The sequence below is a fragment of the Pseudoliparis swirei genome, chromosome 1 (assembly GCF_029220125.1).
Source record: "Pseudoliparis swirei isolate HS2019 ecotype Mariana Trench chromosome 1, NWPU_hadal_v1, whole genome shotgun sequence".
Lineage (NCBI taxonomy): Eukaryota > Metazoa > Chordata > Actinopteri > Perciformes > Liparidae > Pseudoliparis > Pseudoliparis swirei.
In genome coordinates this window covers 2,667,880-2,686,217 of record NC_079388.1, presented here as the reverse complement: position 1 = coordinate 2,686,217, position 18,338 = coordinate 2,667,880, and the positions used below count along the sequence as shown (strand labels likewise).

The 18,338-nt window shown below is 45.8% G+C and overlaps 1 protein-coding gene across 1 annotated transcript in view; it reads right to left on the bottom strand.

Annotated features, from left to right (window-relative positions):
• Positions 1-18,338, bottom strand: part of pvrl2l (PVR cell adhesion molecule related 2 like) — a 350,989-nt gene that overhangs the window by 12,951 nt on the left and 319,700 nt on the right. The window contains exons 7-8 of the mRNA XM_056412531.1: positions 3,714-3,840; positions 1,394-1,451 (exon numbers count right to left, since the gene is read on the bottom strand). Of these exons, the coding sequence (XP_056268506.1) occupies positions 1,394-1,451; positions 3,714-3,840 (185 nt within the window). The remainder of the gene's footprint in view (positions 1-1,393; positions 1,452-3,713; positions 3,841-18,338) is intronic.

Sequence of the window (18,338 nt, the reverse complement as noted above, 5' to 3'; positions counted from 1 at the left end):
GATCCATCTCTGCGATCCATCTCTATGATCCATCTCTACGATCCATTTCTACAATCTATCTCTGCGAGCTACAACTGTTTTCTTTGTAACGAACACCACCTTATCCAGCCATGGATTACATTTTGAAAAACAGTTAATTAAACTGAGTAAGTTAATCTCTCACTTAAAAAATGTCTTTATTCTACATCCAGAGACCTGACAACTTGCAGTTTTCGTTTAAGAACTTGTGACCCTCAAAGACGAGAGCAAAAAGAGAAATGTGGTCCATGAGACCAGAGCTACAGAGCCTTGAATGTTCATTATTCCAGTTTAACACCAGTATGTACGTGTTCACAGACTGTGGCCATTATTAAAAACAGTAATATGAAGCTCCACTAGGAGAAACCAGGCACAACTCCTTTGAATAAACGAACCCTCTCACCTCCAAAATTAAGGCAAAATAGATAATTGATTTAAGTGCTGAATAAGATCAGAATCCAGATACCTAGAGGAGGAGGAGAGCTGAAACAAGTGGGTTTAATAACCACAGATATACCATACGCTTTTTCTCTTATTAGAAGATGAGAATAATATAATATTGTGGCTTTTTGGAGGACATTACTCCACACACTGAATCTAAAGCTGCAGGGCCAAGACAATTAGTTTAAATCCATTTGTCTTTAATGTATTACTTTAATTTAAGATAAACATTTTTCAAAAGCTTTCTGCTTTGTAATGTCTTCTTTAAGCCAGCCCTTATTGTACTATTACCATATACTATTTAAAATTCCTCCAGTTACTTTTTTAAAATGGAAAATAAATATTATTTTGATATTATTCAATTAAACTTGATATCATTTAAATGACCGTGAGGCATTGCCTACGTTCACCCGTTGGGCGGCTTTGCGTGACGACATCCTCTCTGGATGGACCTGGTGGAATGTGAGTTAAATCCCCCTGGACTAGAGGCTTCATTTGAATAAGAAGTGGTGCTGCATCTCCATCACGTTCCACAGGTGGTGTCCCTGAGACGCTGGGTGGAGATCTCATACTCTCTCACACTTGAACCCCACTCCAGCAGGCATGACCGGCCGCGTGGACGTCTTTTAATACTTCTAATCAACATTAAATTGCGATGTTTTTTTAATGTAATAAGCACAGGGGTCACAAAAAAATGTGATTGAATGATGGAATAACAGGGGGAGGAGGAAGAGGAGGACCGGAGTGCTCTAATGGAGCTCTTCACAAACCCAGCTACTTATTGCGACACACATAAGCCAACTCAGATCTCCAATCAAACGCCATTAGCCCCATTAGGACCAAACGGAGTGCACACGTGTGTGTATTTGTGTGTGGTTGTGTGTGTGAGGAACATAATCGCCGTGACGATAAAGATTGATTGGAGTTCGCTCACCATCTCCGTGGAGCTGCCGGCCTTCCCGGGGGGAGAGGGCTTGTGCTTGGGAGAGCCCCTGGTGGAGAGAAGACAACGTGACGCTGATTACGGGCTTTTGTTCACACGCCACATTTTTCTTTAGTCATAAACCAGTCACATTGTTATTAACAAGAATTTTAAATGGCAGAATTTTTCGGGCAAAGAAAAATATTCAATTAAAGCGGCATGATTCGTCTTTATGGTTTTTGCACTTGCGTTAACGCCAACAATTAATTAACGCCGACAATTATTTTATCGCGCGTTAACGCAGGTTTTATTATTTATTTTATTATTGAAAAAGTGTGTTGCTCACAGGCTTTTATTTTGTAAAAGTCTGCTACTGATTGCTGCGGAACCGGAAAAGAAAGTCATTCGCGGTTTAACAAACATGGAGAAGAGTACGGAGATTTTAAATGGCCATTTTCAATTTAAAGTTCTTAAAGACGGCGGAGTCGACATAAACAAAGTCATATGTAACCACTGCCAAGATGAATTGTCTTATCACCGGAGTACTTCCAGTCTTAAATATCATTTAAATGCTAAACACACCGTTGATGCCAGCAAATCATACAACCAAACACACAGCGGAGCGAGGCTTCGGCAGACGAGCTGCAGGGAGGAGATGAACCAAGAGAAGCGAACCAATGCCACAGCGAAGTGGAGAGCTACAGACTGCAGGCCGGTTAGTTAGGGTGACCAGACGTCCTCTTTCCCCGGACATGTCCTGCTTTTGAGACCTAAAGAATGCGTCCGGCAGGCATTCCAAAAACGTCGGGATTTTGCTTCGTCGGATATTTGTGTTTCTCTGGGTTTTCATAAACTAGTATTTACCCCTTACAAGTTTTGGAAATGGTATCTCCCTTACGTTCCACCTTCTTGCGTGAGCTGACAGAATAGAGAGCAGTCATTGGTCGACCGATCTCAGGGTTGCCAGATACACGATAATTATCCTCCAAATACAACCATGTTGAGCCTTTGGTATGATACTTCACCATCTCCAATCTGGCAACACTGAGCACCTTGCCGCCTCCACTAGTTCATTGTTGTTTGTGCTATAAACTCCCAGCACCACCGCTCCCATAGCACACTACGCGCTGTGCGGAGGGCACCAAGTCCTGAGGGGGCTCCACAAAATAGGCAACTAAAAAATCCTCATAGTTATAATAATTATAATGCCGATATTATTTCAGTCTAGAAATATTAGGCACCTTTTAGGCATGTATATCACAAAACAGGCAGAACAAGAGAGATGTTTAAACTCAGCACCCCCCCCCCCCCCAACAACTGCCTTGTGATCATGTCCCTGCTTCGCTCAGTCTCCAGCGTTCTGTTAGTGTCTCTGCATAACTGCGTTTGACAATGTGACAGATTTTATGGCACTTTAGTTCATATGGCAGAACATTTAAAATAAGTGTCAAGTTCTAGGAATTGACAAACTGCACTGAAAGTGTTTTCTGGTGTCTCTAACAGGGACAACACATGTTATGGCACTTTCATTCATATGGCAGAACATTTAAAATAGAAGTGCGCTATACACTACTTTTGAATTAATTATTGGATTTTGCGTATACAAATGCGATTAATCGTTATTAATTGTGATTAATCAGGGAAATCATGCGATTAATCTCGATTATTTTTTGTTATCGTTGCCCAGCCCTAATATCTATATATTAATGTTATGAACCCAAACACGAGGGCGTTAGATGTTCAGACATTTGTGGGACGTCCTCAACACGTATGAAGCAGAACTAGTGGTTAGTTCTTCATGGTGGATGAAGGAGATGATAACTGTTTCCATGGAGTAAAGACAGAGATAAGCCCCGCCTCCTCAAAGCCCCGCCCCTCGCGTGGCTTATAATCGTAACGCTTTTGTTGTGAAGAGCGAGGGTTTAACAGCTTGAACACCAGCTTCCCCTCTGGGCCTCTATATAACACGCATGATGGAGGACGCTCTGTGAGACGGTGATGACATCATGTCCATTTATTAAATAAGGGCTCTTCAGCTTTCACAACCGTAAACATCTGACTTCCATATCACTTGATGAGACGACGTCGCCAGGTGTTTTATATCCGTGTGGACAGATGTTGCTGTCACCAAGCTTCCCGGGGGGTGAAGCCGATGGCTGAGGCCGTTCAAATCGTGATTTGGGATTTAGGATCGAATATGAATATGAAAATGAAAATGAATGGTCCGAGCGCGGCCGGCCTCCGGTCACGGTGGCCGAGCCTCTGCCCGGGCGACGTGGACCGAGTCTCCACGAGGGGGGGGGGGGAGGTCGCTCCTCCGATGAAGACTTACTCTCCGTCCTCCCGGCGCTTGCGGACGTAGAAGACGATGACGACGATGATGCCGATGAAGGCCAAGGAGCCGAGGATCCCCCCGATGACGGCGCCCGAAGACGGAGCCGGAGTGACCTTCTTCTCGTCTGAAGAAACAGGAGAAGAGAAACAAAGAGGAGTTACTTTTTTTTGTAAAGCAATTAGTTTCGAATTCACTTACTGTATATATATATATATATATATATAGGAACAGAACACGTCACACGCGGAGGAACACTTAGGTTTTAATGGAATAATTGTAACCGCCACCGGGATGACGAGCAGGTAATCAATAGTTTCCATTCGTCTCTACGGGGCCACATGAGCATTCATAACGGATGATTCAGCTCACAGCGTCTTGTTGTGCGGCGACGCTCACGAACGCCGTAACTCTCCACGACGCTGCTTCATCAGCCGAGCGCCGCGCCGACCTCTAGTCAATTAGCGGCTCGTTTGTGATTCGCCGAGGGCTCTGAGGCCTCTACGGTTCCTGTGGGAAGCTTTCTCATCGGAAGAAGAAGGCCGACGGCAGCTGCACACGCCACCAACCGCCACCAGGGTGGTTCCAACCAATCAGAGGTGGGGGGTTGTTTTGGTCGAAAATATATATATATATATATTAGTGCTGTGAAAAATAACGCGTTAACTCAGTTAATTCAATTACAGGTTTAACTAGTTTTTTTTTTTTTAACGCATTTAACGCATGCGCAGAATGAGCTTCCAATCTGTCTGTTGTTGGTCGTCGGGACGAAAAAAAGTCACTTGCAAAATGAGCTTCCAATACACCACTTCAATCTGAACTCTGTCCGCTCTCATGCAGACGGTCTGTTCATCGGTAATGATCCTTCCGCAGGTTCACCTCCGGAAACCTTGTTACGACTTTTACTTCCTGTAGATCAGGGTCTCAACACGTCGATCGCGACCTGCCAGTCGATCGCGGCGTAGTGTCGGTAGATCGCATGACATTAAAGAGATTGGCCCGCCCCTGACATGTTCTCTATAGCACGCCTTTGTTCTTTTATTAAACCAAACGCCTGTTGATCGTCTCCACAGCAGCATGTCATTTCTGTCTCTTCGCTGCGTTAACACTTATCGATCTCCGCCTCGCGCGCCACAGAGCTCCGTGCGCGCATCGGGACCGAGCAAAAAAAATGTCACTTGTCAATCTGTCCACCTGTCCGGCCGGTGAGGTTTCAGCTTTGCAGCGGTGTCCCGCCGTCCCTTTCATCACGGCCCAGTTCATGAAGAAAACCCACACAGTCAGTTTGCCTCAGCAGCTGCTAGAGGAAGACTAGAGGCCTTTAGATTGTATCATGGTGGAGTTAATGGTTGACAAACAAGAGAAAATGTTCTGTTTAACCTCCTGTTACCTTTACATTTACTAACATATTTTACCCTCAGGGTCAATTTGACCCCAGTAATTAAAACCTCCAGAAAATTATTAGAATTAATATTGCTTCCCAAGTTTAAGTGTGAGGTACTTTATGTTTGTTTGTTGACTACCTAAATAGCCCTTTAAATAAATAAAAAAGTTGATATTTCTGATATGTTTGACAGTGAAATAGCCTGGGGTCAAATTGACCCCAAAGAACACCGACATTAAACATTGAATGGGGTCAAATTGACCCGAAAGGTAACAGGAGGGTTAAATATTCTGTTTAGGATGAAGATGTATTAATGTTCCATATGGAAGAAAACTGCTAAATAACTGCTGAGTTGCAGCACCATTGTATAGAAGAATGTATAAATGTATATATCCGTCTTTTGTCATAAATCTCTATGTTCTCACAAAATATACCGAGAATATCGGTAATATGTGATTAATCATGATTAATCCACAAAAACCTGTGATTAACCCGATTAAAATTTTTAATCGTTTCACAGCCCTAATATATATATATATATATGTTTATATATGTGTATATCCGTGTATATATACATATATATACACATATATATATTTATGTATATATATATGGATATATATACACATATATATATACAGTATATATATGTATACATATATATATATACACAGTATATATTTATGTATATATATATGTATGTATACATATATATACATATATGTTGTGCACCGACAGATATGCTAGAGAGGTTCATGTCATTTATGTTCGCTTTCTCTCATTCCAGGCTTCCTGATTGTTTTCACCTGTCATCACACCTGTCTCCTATGCTCATCAGTGTCAGCCCCGCCCCTGATTGGTCCCACCTGTGTCTTGTTACCATGTGCTTAAATTCCCCTGTCTCCCAGTGTTCCTTGTCAGTCTGCCTGGTCTTTTGCCATGATCAGGTCGGGTTATGTTGTGCTCTTGAAAGTTTTGATCCCTCACTACGTGAGCGCTTTCATTTTGTTCACTGCAGAACCGAAAAATAAAGTACTTACAAATACTTTATCTCTGTCTCCGGTCGCAATTGGCTCCTACTTCCTAAGCGTCTGAGATCGTAACAGAAGGAACTGACCACATTATGATCCCAGTCGACCCAAGAACGCTCACTCTGTCGGTACAGGGCATGACGATTTTTCATCACGAGGAAAAACTGGACAAAGTCAGCCGGGAAATACAAGAGCTGAGAGGACGCCAGGCCGGGGTTCAGGAAGAATTATCTACACAGATGCAACAACTGGTTGCCCAAATGAATAATTTTTTCACTCATCAACAGACTGCTCCTCCGTGACCACAGCTGAGAATTTGCCTGTCAATACTCCAGCTGACGACCCAGGTCAGGCTGTTTCTCCACGGCTGGCTCTTCCGGAGAGATTTTCCGGAGACTCTTCGAATTGCAGAGCCTTTCTGGTACAGTGTGATCTGCATTTTCAACACAACCCAGCAGCTTTTTTATCTGAGCATGGTAAAGTGGCGTTTATTGTGTCTCATTTAACGGGAAGAGCTGCAGCCTGGGCTACTGCAGAATGGTCTAGAGACACCGAACTATGTTACTCATTGGCCGATTTCATAGAGACTATGAGGCGCATTTTGACCACTCATCGCCTGCTACGGAGGCCAGCAGAAGACTGTTTCAAATACGTCAGCTCAACCGTCAGGTGGTTGATTATGCCATCGAGTTTCGTACAGCAGCAGCGGACAGCGGATGGAATGTTCCGCCTTCGTGACGCCTTCATGACAGGACTTTCGAACCGATAAAGGACCAGCTGGCTCCACTGGAGACACCCGGGATCTGGAATCCTCATCGCTGTGGCCATCCGGATCGATAACCGCTTCGAAAGAGAGAGGAGCGCCGACGCAACCGAGATGTTATTCCCAGCTTCCAGAATTCGCCTCGGAGGGTCGCGCGCCAGCGGAGGATTTCCAGCTCATGTTACCGGACCATCAGAGGACTACACTCCGAATGACTCCGGGAACCCATGCAGCTTGGAAGAACCAGGCTTTCTCTGGAGGAGAGGCAGCGCACGGGAGGGTTGCTGTTTCTACTGCGCCAGCCGGGTCATCAACTCGCTTCATGCCGGGAAAGATCGTGCTCACCAGTCAAAGGAGGGCGCTGGTGAGCAAGTTTCCCAGACTTCCTCCTCGACCTGTTACTCAGGTAGACATTTGTATTAACAATCAGACCTTTGACCAGGGTGTGTTAATAGACTCAGGGGCTGACGAAAGCCTTATAGACTGGGGCCTAGTCAAACAGCTAAAAATAAAACTGTCCCGCTATCTCATCCTGTTAGTGCCAGTGCCTTAGACGGCCGCTTGTTGTTCAGTTACCCATTGCACTGAGCCCATACGGATTACTATAAATAAGGACCATACCGAGCATGCAATTTCATATTTTTGAGTCGACTCAGCACCCGATTATTTTGGGGTTTCCTTGGCTGAAGATCCACAATCCTCACATAGACTGGCCTTCAGGAAAGTTAAGGAATGGGAGAGGATTGTAAGGGCAGGTGTAAACCGCAACCTGTTAATGCACCAACAGACTCTAGTAGGATCATTATAGATCACCCTGACTATCCTGATCTACACAAGGTACCTTCCTGTTACCATGATTTAAAAGAAGCGTTTAACAAGTCTAAAGCCTTGTCGCTACCTCCTCACCGAGATTTTGACTGTCCCATTGATCTCTTACCGAGCCCCATTCCCAAGGGGAGACTTTACTCGATTTCGAGACCTGAGAGAACAGCAATGGATGAATACATCTCCTCTTCACTCAAATCAGGGATTATCCGTCCTTCATCGCCTCCAGCCGGAGCGGGATTCTTTTTTGTGGGAAAGAAAGACGGGTCTCTGAGACCTTGCATAGACTACAGTCCACTAAATGACATTACGGTGAAGAACCGCTATCCTCTGCCACTCATGTCATCTGCTTTTGAACTGCTTCAACGGCCAAGATATTCACCAAGTTGGATTTAAGAAATGCATATCACTTGGTTAGAATAAAACAAGGGATGAGTGGAAGACTGGATTCAACACTCAGAATGGTCACTATGAGTACTTGGTAATGCCTTTGGACTGTGCAATGCACCGCTGTTTTTCAAGCTTTTGTGAATGAGGTTTGGGAATTCTTGAATATTTCAGTGTTTGTGTATCTGGATGTGTATCTGGATGTGTATCTGATTTTCTCCCCAGACGCTAAATCTCATGTTAACCATGTCCGCCAAGTTTGCAGAAACTACTGGATAATCAGCTATATGTCAAGGCAGAGAAGTGCGAGTTCCACACAGAAGAGGTGTCTTTCTTAGGATACATAGTCTCACCTAATCATATCCAAATGGATCCTGTAAAGTCAGTGCAGTATCCCAGTGGCCCACACCAGACTCCAGGAAAAGGTTCAGCAGTTCCTAGGATTTGCTAACTTCTATAGGAAGTTTATTAGAATTTCAGTTCTGTTGCTGCTCTCTGCATGTTCTGACTTCTCCTAAGGTTCCTTCAAGTGGACCCCCAGGCGGATCTTGCTTTCAAACTTCTCAGAGATAGATTCACCTCAGCTCCCATACTCACCATTCCAGATCCCCAGCGCCAGTTTATGGTCGAGGTGGATGCTTCCAATGAGGGAATTGGAGGAGTACTGTCTCAACGTTCTGCAGAAGACAACAAGATGCATCCATGTGCTTACCTGTCGGGGAAGTTGACAACGGCAGAGCGGAATTATGACGTGGGAAACAAGGAATTGTTAGCTGTAAAAGCTGCCCTCGAGGAATGGAGACACTGGCTAGAGGGTGCAGAGCAACCGTTTTTACTCAGGACAGATCACAAGAATCTAGAATATATAAGAAAGCTGCCTCAACTCCGGCCAGGTGGACACTTTTCTTTAGTAGATTCAACTTCACACTCTTTTAAAAACCCGATGCTTTGTCTGCCTTTACGATCCCGAACCAGTAGCCTCAAGACCATCCTTCCACTTAACCGGGTGATCGGAGCCTTTTCCTGGCAAGTGGAGTCAGATGTTAAAGAGGCAAATGTCATGAATCCAGCGCCTAGCGAGTGTCCCAACAATCTGCTGTTTGTTCCTGAGGCTCTTCACTCCAAGGTCATCCACTGGGCTCACTCATCTGTGCTGTGCCATCCGGGAGTAGCAAGAACAATGTTCAGGATTCAACAACGTTTCTGGTGGCCATCCATGAAGAAAAATGGCCGAGTATGTAGCGGCTTGTCCGTGTGTGTAATAAGACCTCATCTCAAGTTAAGATGGGCTTGCTCCAGCCGCTGCCGATTCCCCATCGTCCTGGTCACACATTTCGATGGATTTTGTGACAGGATTTCATCCAGAGGCAAGACTACGGTTCTAACAGTGGTTGATCGATTTTCAAAGATGGCTCACTTCATCCCATTGACCAAGCTTCCTCTGCCAAAGTCACCGCAGAGGTCATGATGAATCACGATTCAGGATCCATGGATTCCTAATGACATTGTTTCCGATAGGGTCCACAATTCATTTCCGCCTTCTGGAAAGAGTTTTGTCGACTCATAGGTGCCACCGTCAGCCTGTCATCAGGATATCACCTCAGTCAAATGGACAGTCGGAGCGCCTGAACCAAGAACTAGAGACTACGCCACGCTGTCTCTCTCCCGGAACCAGACCACCTGAGTGACCACCTCATGGGTCGAGGTTGCCCACAATACCCTTCCACGGCGGCCACAGGTCTCTCTCCATTCCATTGTGTCAATGGTTTCCAGCCTCCACTTTTCCTAACAACGAGGAAGAGGTGATGGTTCCATCGGCACATGCCATGATCAGACGTTGTCGCAGAGTTTGGGCTGGTGCTCGTCAGTCTCTTCTCCAGTTCAGCTCGGATGAAGGCTGTCCGGACGTTCATCGCAGGGTCGCTCCCTCCCACAGTCCAGGCCAAAGGTTTGGCTCTCTACCAAAGACTTACCACTCCATGTCGCCTCAAAGAAACTGAGATTTGTGGGTCCGCTTCCAGTGTCCAGAGTCATCAACCCGGGTACGCTTGCAACTCCCAGGACCTTGAGAGTGCACCCAACGTTTCACGTTAGTAAAATCAAGCCGGTGTGAGAGCACACTTGTTCCCGCCTCCAAGCCCCTCCACCGCCCCCAGTTCTTTGAAGGGGTGACGTTTACAAGGTCCGTAAGCTACTGGAGGTCCGTAATAGGGGAGGCAAGCCCTGGTAGACTGGAAGGTTACGGTCCTGAGGCTAGAAGCTGGATAGCTGCTTCATTTATCGTAGACAAGACTCTTATCCACGACTTTACAATCAGCCTGGGCCATCAGGAGTTGGCCCTAGAGGGGGAGTTGTGCACCGACAGATATGCTAGAGAGGTTCATGTCATTTATGTTCGCTTTCTCTCATTCCAGGCTTCCTGATTGTTTTCACCTGTCATCACACCTGTCTCCTATGCTCATCAGTGTCAGCCCGCCCTGATTGGTCCCACCTGTGTCTTGTTACCATGTGCTTAAATTCTGTCTCCCAGTGTTCCTTGTCAGTCTGTCTGGTCTTTGCCATGATCAGGTCGGGTTATGTTGTGCTCTTGAAAAGTTTTGATCCTCACTACGTGAGCTTTCATTTTGTTCACTGCAGAACCGAAAAATAAAGTACTTACAAATACTTTATCTCTGTCTCCCGGGTCGTGCAATTGGGTCCTACTTCCTAAGAGTCTGAGATCGTAACAATATATATGTATACATATATATCTATCTATCCATCTACAGTATATATGTATGTATATATATACAGGACTGTCTCAGAAAATTAGAATATTGTGATAAAGTTCTTTATTTTCTGTAATGCAATTAAAAAAACAAAAATGTCATGCATTCTGGATTCATTACAAATCAACTGAAATATTGCAAGCCTTTTATTCTTTTAATATTGCTGATTATGGCTTACAGCTTAAGAAAACTCTAAAATCCTATCTCATAAAATTTTAATATTTCCTCAGACCAAGTAAAAAAAGATTTATAACAGCTGAGTGTTTGTCAAGGCTGAGGAAACCCTTGCAGGTGTTCCGGGTAAATTAGACAATTCAAGTGATTTGTTTAATACCCTACTAGTATACTTTTTCATGATATTCTAATATTTAGAGATAGGATATTTGAGTTTTCTTAAGCTGTAAGCCATAATCAGCAATATTAAAAGAATAAAAGGCTTGCAATATTTCAGTTGATTTGTAATGAATCCAGAATGCATGACATTTTTGTTTTTTTAATTGCATTACAGAAAATAAAGAACTTCATCACAATATTCTAATTTTCTGAGACAGTCCTGTATATGTATATATATATGTATATACATATAGATATATATAAAGATATCATCCCCGGCGCCGGTGTAAGAGCACCGCACCACATTTGTGACGGAGGTGATGAAAGGATAACTCTCCCTGAGATTTTCCCTCGTTTAGTTTTGACCACATTTTATCCGACACACGTGATTATTCACCGGGAATGAAGCGCGAGAAACAAACTGAACTGTGATTACTGCATATTATCCAGTCATCTCGAAACTGCAGCTCATTTAAAAACATTTAAAAAAACACTTTTGCATGAAATAAGAAGACACTTTTCTTCTTTATTGTCACAAAGAGCTTTTTTCTGTGTTCTCATTCTCATCTTTCCATCTTCAGGTTTAAAAAACTGTTATCACTGAGGGATGAAGAATACAAAGGATGGAGGTAAACAACATGAAGGTTCAGACCAGGTTCAAATAGTCCTTATGATAAAAAACAAAGAGCTCTGCTGAGTGTCTCCAGAAAAGGGAACGTTGCATTTTTAACGTTTCAAATGCAACTTTCCTTTGACTATTTGATTCCTGCCCGGGTTCCCATGAACCTTGTATTTAAATACATGCCGCCAACAGCCTGAGGCAACAAGTGAGGAGAACAGAGCGAGGAAGGCTGGCTGCGCTTCCTCGTCCTCCTCGTCCTCCTCCTCACCAGCAGGTGGCGCTCAGTTCCACGCTTTCACAGCCGTCAAGAAGAGAGAGAGATAGAGAGAGAGAGAGAGATGAAGAAAGGAAAACTCGAAAAACAAAAGTAGAGATGGGAGATGAAGGAGGGGGAGAAGGAGGATGACGAGGGGAGCGAGGAAAGAAGAGAGGTATGAGGCGAGAAAGGGAGAGAGAGAAAACAGAAGAAGAATACACAATGACTGCACCTGGAGACAGATGGGTGGAGGGGGGGGGGGGGGGAGAGTGACAGTGGCCTTTGCTCACAGCTGGAGAGACACAAACACACACACAAACACACACAAACACACACACAAACAGACAAACACACACACACACACAAACACACACACAAACACACAAACAAACACACACACACACACAAACACACAGACACACACACACAAACAGACAAACACACACACACACACACACAAACACACACACAAACACACACACAAACAGACAAACACACACACACACAGACACACAAACACACACACACACACAAACAGACACACACACACAAACAGACAAACACACACACACACACCAACACACACACAGACACACACCAACACACACACACACACACACACACACACACACACACACACACACACACACACAAACACACAGAAACACACACACACACACAAACAGACACACACACACAAACACACAGAAACACACACACAAACAGACACAGATGCACTCGAAGGCATCGGAGGCTCACTGGATGTGTGCAAAGGAGAGGAGAGGAGGAGAGGAGGAGAGGAGGGGGGGGGATATGAGGACAAGGACGGAGGACAGGCACCTGATTGGTCAGAGAAAGGTGGTGGCGATGGTGTGTGTGTGTGTGTGTGTGTGTGTGCACCCCAGAAGGGTAGAACAGAGGAGAAGATGGATTGCTCACGCCTCTCCTCCTCATGACACCCTGAGCGGGGCCCCGGCCCCCGAGGAGCCCGCCTGCTGGCCGACCAATCACATCGCACCCGGAGACCGCCGGAGTGTTCTCACGCCCCTGGGTTCGTGAGCACGGAGAAGGACAGCGGAGTGGAGCGCTGCAGCAGCCCGGCTTACCGATGAAGACGAGTGCACCGTGGAAGGACCAGAACCGAGACCACTCCCTTGGACTCGACCTGTCGGTTGGAGTCTGTGGTCCAGAATCTGGCAACATGCAAATGCAACGCGGTCTCAACTGTCGCTCCGGCATAACCTCCACCCGGTGACCTGTTCAGGGTCTCGGGGGAGGGGTGGCTGGGGGGGGGGGGGGGCTCTGAGAGTCTTCAGAGCTGCAGGTCTTCAGCCTGTGGGAGGAAACCTGGTGGAACCCACGCCGACACGGGGAGGGCGTGCAGAGAGGTCCGAGGCGGCGGCATCCATCACGGCCATGTGACACAAACTCCCATTTGAAAAAAAGAATCCGTCTCAGCTGTATTATTATTATTATTATTGTTATTATGAATGAATCGAGACGCGTGATCCGACGCGTCAGTGTTGAGCGTCCTGAAGCCAGGAGCTGTGCGAGTGTCTGGAGGTCCTCCTCACGGCCCGGCTGTGTTCACGCGTCCCTCTCCGTTGCCCCCGGTGATCGTGTTCGCGCTTCAGGAATCATTTTCATTGGTGAAGATCAACTTGTTGAATAAAAGCGCAGAGGTATCGTAATGGTTTGTACGCAAAGAGCTCCCCCCGCAACAATAACAATAACATCTCATCGGCTTTTTCTCAAGTTGACCAGTGCAACGCGAGAAGAAAAAAAATAATAAAGATAATCGAACACAGGCCTGACACACAGAGACGACATCAAAGACGATGACAAAGCTAGAAGTGCAACGCTAGAAGTGCTAAGATAGAAGTGCAACGCTAGAAGTGCAACGCGTCTGGAGAACTTATTAACGCTTGTCTTTTTATCAACCGTCACCGCCATGTTTACCGAAACTCTAGGGCCGTTGGTTGGTGACCTTGAGCTGACCTCTGTGGGGAGAACTATGACCCTGGGCTGACCTCTGTGGGGAGAACTATGACCTTGAGCTGACCTCTGTGGGGAGAACTATGACCCTGAGCTGACCTCTGTGGGGAGAACCTTGAACACGTTGTGATGAAAGCGATGAAGTGACCGCCGCCCGAGGGTCAGCAGGACAAGGTGAAGCACGCCGCGACACCCGCGGAGGGGGAAACGTACCGGATGAAACGTCGCCTCTCCGTTAGCTGGTTGGCTACGTTCCCCTCCCCCACATGTGCGTGGGGGGTCAACCCTCCCCCATCACTTCATCTGTTCTCACCTTTCAGATAACTGCACCGTTTAAGGCATTACAGGCCCTCTTCACTCTGAAACGCAGCTCCTCTTCCTCAGCGAGTCGTGTGGAATATTTATATGAATTATCAAAGATTGATGCAGTTAAGTCAATACAGATTGGTGTGAAACACACACACACACACACACACACACACACACACACACACACACACACAGTCACACAGTGAGAAAATTCGGTCGAAATGATCGCGGAAAAAATAGCGTTTGCCGATGACGCCCGCGGCGACAGCGACTCCAGCGTCGCCCTGGATCAAGCGTCAGGTCAACGGGCACACAACTTGCACACTAACTAGCTAATAAACGCGAGAAGAAGGAAGAAAGAAGGAAGAAAATAAAGTTCAAAATAAACTTGGTCAAAAATAACAACTGCAAACAAGCTCCCTTGAGAAAGGCGTTTGAGGCCACTGAGTGGTTCTTTCTTTCTGAGAATGATGAATTCAGTTGTTAAATCAAGAGAACATGTCATCGCCGTGACAACTGTGTCGATGGGATGGATGCAACAGAGGGTGGAGCTTCAGGGTGGAGCTCCGTGCCGCTGGGCGTGACGGTTTCAGAATCTGATTGGCTCTAGCCCATGAAACCTCCATACAATGTTTATAGACAGACTGCCTGATTTCAGTGTTCCGTCCCTCATCTGGTGGGACAGGAAGACGAGAGAAGAACCAGAAGAAGAGAGGGAGAGGAGTTGAGGACGGAAGTTTTGATTTGCAGCAGATGATTGAGTGATCCCCCTGACACACACACACACACACACTCTGACTTTTGCTCTCATGTGCAGACAAGCGGTCCCAACCTTTTGAAGACGGATTCTGTTCTGTGTCAGAATGATTTCACCGGACCGCTTATATAAAATAACGCTCATAAATGATGACATACAATTCTGAAGAAAGGGCATAAAGTGCCAAAACTATAACTCATCATTACGCCGAATGAGTGTGAGCCGCGCTTGTTTACCTGCAACGAGCCGCTGATGGAGACGCGACACAGACGTGTGTTTGGTCCGCTGCTCCTAACCGAGTTCTGGTCGCTGTCATTAGAACAGGCAGAGTTGTTGTGTGAAATGTCCCTTAAGGCCACCGTCATTTGCATCTCCAACACATTTTCTTCTAGCTCGGACGGGCTCGATTCACCGGGTGGGTTTGTTTACAAATGGGTTGCAGGTCTATTCTTTGCAGTCGGGTCTTTTGTGGTTGGAGTACCGCTCAAACTCTTTTAAAAGCCTCTTCCACCCGGTCAACGTCTGAAACATGGAGAATATTCCGCCGTTCACTCGCCCACACAGCAGCGACTTTATCGGCCAACTTGAAACCAGTTGTCATTTCCCTGAAGTGACAGAATTCATTGAGCAGGTTGAATAACGCATCATCTCACTCTTCCGGTAAGCTCTGGTTGCCAGCTCAACAGCGAGCATGACTTCTTCTTCTCTCCCTCCCCTCTTGCTCAGTGTGTCTCATGTATAGTTATCCCCCTGCCTCCCTTAATGATAACGATACATGCAACAAGTGTAGTTTATTTGCTAGGTTGGAGGCAGGTCTAAGTGGGTTAGATGCACGGCCCGCTATCGAGCTCAGACAGCTATGCTAGTTAGCCCGCCTCTCCCGTAGCCGCGCTGAGCTACAGTCAGCTGATAGCTGTTCCCCGCGGTAACCGTGCAGCTGGGTGGTTGGGTAACTGTTCGCAGGAGTAGTAAGTCTACACAGAAGCCCGCTGTGCACCAACCACTTCACGTTGAACCAGTTTTCCTGCTCAGCGACACACCCGCTGAGGAACACACCCTGGTTATCGGGAGCTCTATAGTCAGGAACGTGAAAATAGCGGCCACGGACCAGAGTCGTGTGCCTCCCGGGGCCAGAGCGGGCGACGTGGAGTCTTGTTTGAAGCTGCTGGCTAAGGATAAGCGGAGATACAGTCAGATTGTAATACACGCGGTGGTAATGACGCGAGCCCGCCGGTCGGAAGTCACTAAAATTAATGTGGAATCGGTGTGTGCTTATGCCAAGACGTTGTCGGACACCGTAATTTTCTCTGGCCCTCCCAAATTTGCAGACAGATGAATTGTATAGCGAATGTCGCTTTCAACCGCTGGCTGTCGAGGTGGTGCCCAGCGAATAATGTGGGCTACGAGACAACTGGAAGACTTTCTGGGGAAAACCTGATCTGATGAGGAGACGGCATTCATCCCACGTTGGACGGAGCGTCTCATTTCTGCGAATATGACCAAGTTGATCACCGGACTTAATCCATGACAACCCAGGGTTCAGATCAGGAACCGAGCAGAGTTGTAGTTTAACACCCTTCTCTGCTCTTCCATTCGAGCAGTTACCCACCCATGACTCTAGAGTAGAGACTGTGTCTGTCCCACGGCCACTTCAATTAAATAAATCAAAAGTAAGCAGAAGAGGAGTCGTACACAATAACCTTATACAAGTTAACACCATTATTTCAGCAGTGCAACAAAACAGGTCTATTAAATGTGGTCTCCTAAATATTCGATCTCTGTCATCTAAAGCTGTGTTACTAAATGATTTAATATCAGATAATCACATTGATTTATGTTGCCTAACTGAAACCTGGCTGAGCCATGAAGAATATGTCTGCCTGAATGAATCGACTCCTCCAAGTCATATTAATACTCACATTCCTCGAGGCACCGGTCGAGGAGGTGGAGTAGCAGCCATCTTTGAATCGAGCCTATTAATTAATCCTCAACCAAAATTACACTACACCTCATTTGAAAGCCTTGTTCTTAGTCTTTCACATCCAACCTGGAAAACACTACAGCCAATTCGATTTGTGATTCTGTACCGCCACCAGGTCCATATTCAGAGTTTATATCTGAATTCTCAGAATTTATATCAAGTTTGGTTCTTAAAACTGATAAAGTTATTATTGTTGGAGATTTTAATATCCATGTGGATGTTGATAATGATTGCCTTAGTGCTGCATTCATCTCCTTGTTGGACTCGATTGGCTTCTGTCAGAGAGTACAGAAACCCACTCACAGCTTTGGCCACACGCTTGATCTTGTTCTTACTTATGGCGTTGACATTGAGCATTTGAACGTCTTCCCACAGAATCCTCTTCTGTCAGACCACAACCTCATAACTTTTGAATTTATACTACCGGAGTGTACACCGTTAGTCAAAAGTTTCTACACCAGATGTCTAACTGACAGTGCTGTAGCTAAATTTAAAGAAGCGATTCCTTCTGTTTTTGATTCGATACCACGTCTCAATCTAACAGAGGACTCCTGGTCTAACTTTAGTCCGTCCCAGATTGATCATCTTGTTGACAGTGCCATAGGCTCTCTGAGAATGACACTGGACTCGATAGCCCTCTGAAGAAGAAGACAGTGAGGAAGAGGAGGTTTGCTCCCTGGTATAACCCTCAGACCCGCAAACTGAAGCAAACGTCACGAAAGCTTGAACGCATATGGCGTTCAACTAATCTCGAAGAATCCCGCTTAGTTTGGCGAGATAGTCTTAAAACATATAAGAAGGCCCTCCGTAATGCCAGAGCAGCCTATTACTCATCAGTAATAGAAAAATAAAACAAACCCCAGGTTTCTCTTCAGCACTGTAGCCAGGCTGACAGAGAGTCACAGCTCTGTGGAGCCGAGCATTCCTATAAACCTCAGTGGTAATGACTTTATGAACTTCTTTAATGAAAAGATTTTAACTATTAGGGACAAGATTAATATTCTCTTGCCCATAACCAGTGCCAATCTGTCCTCAAGTGGAATGGCCTTGGAAACCGCTGTATGCCCTGGTGTATATTTGGAGGGCTTTTCTCCCATCAACCGTGACCAATTATCTTCAACGGTTTCTACTTCTAACCCGTCTACCTGTCTCTTGGACCCCATCCCGACGAGGCTGCTTAAAGACGTTTTGCCTTTAATTGGCAGCTCTCTATT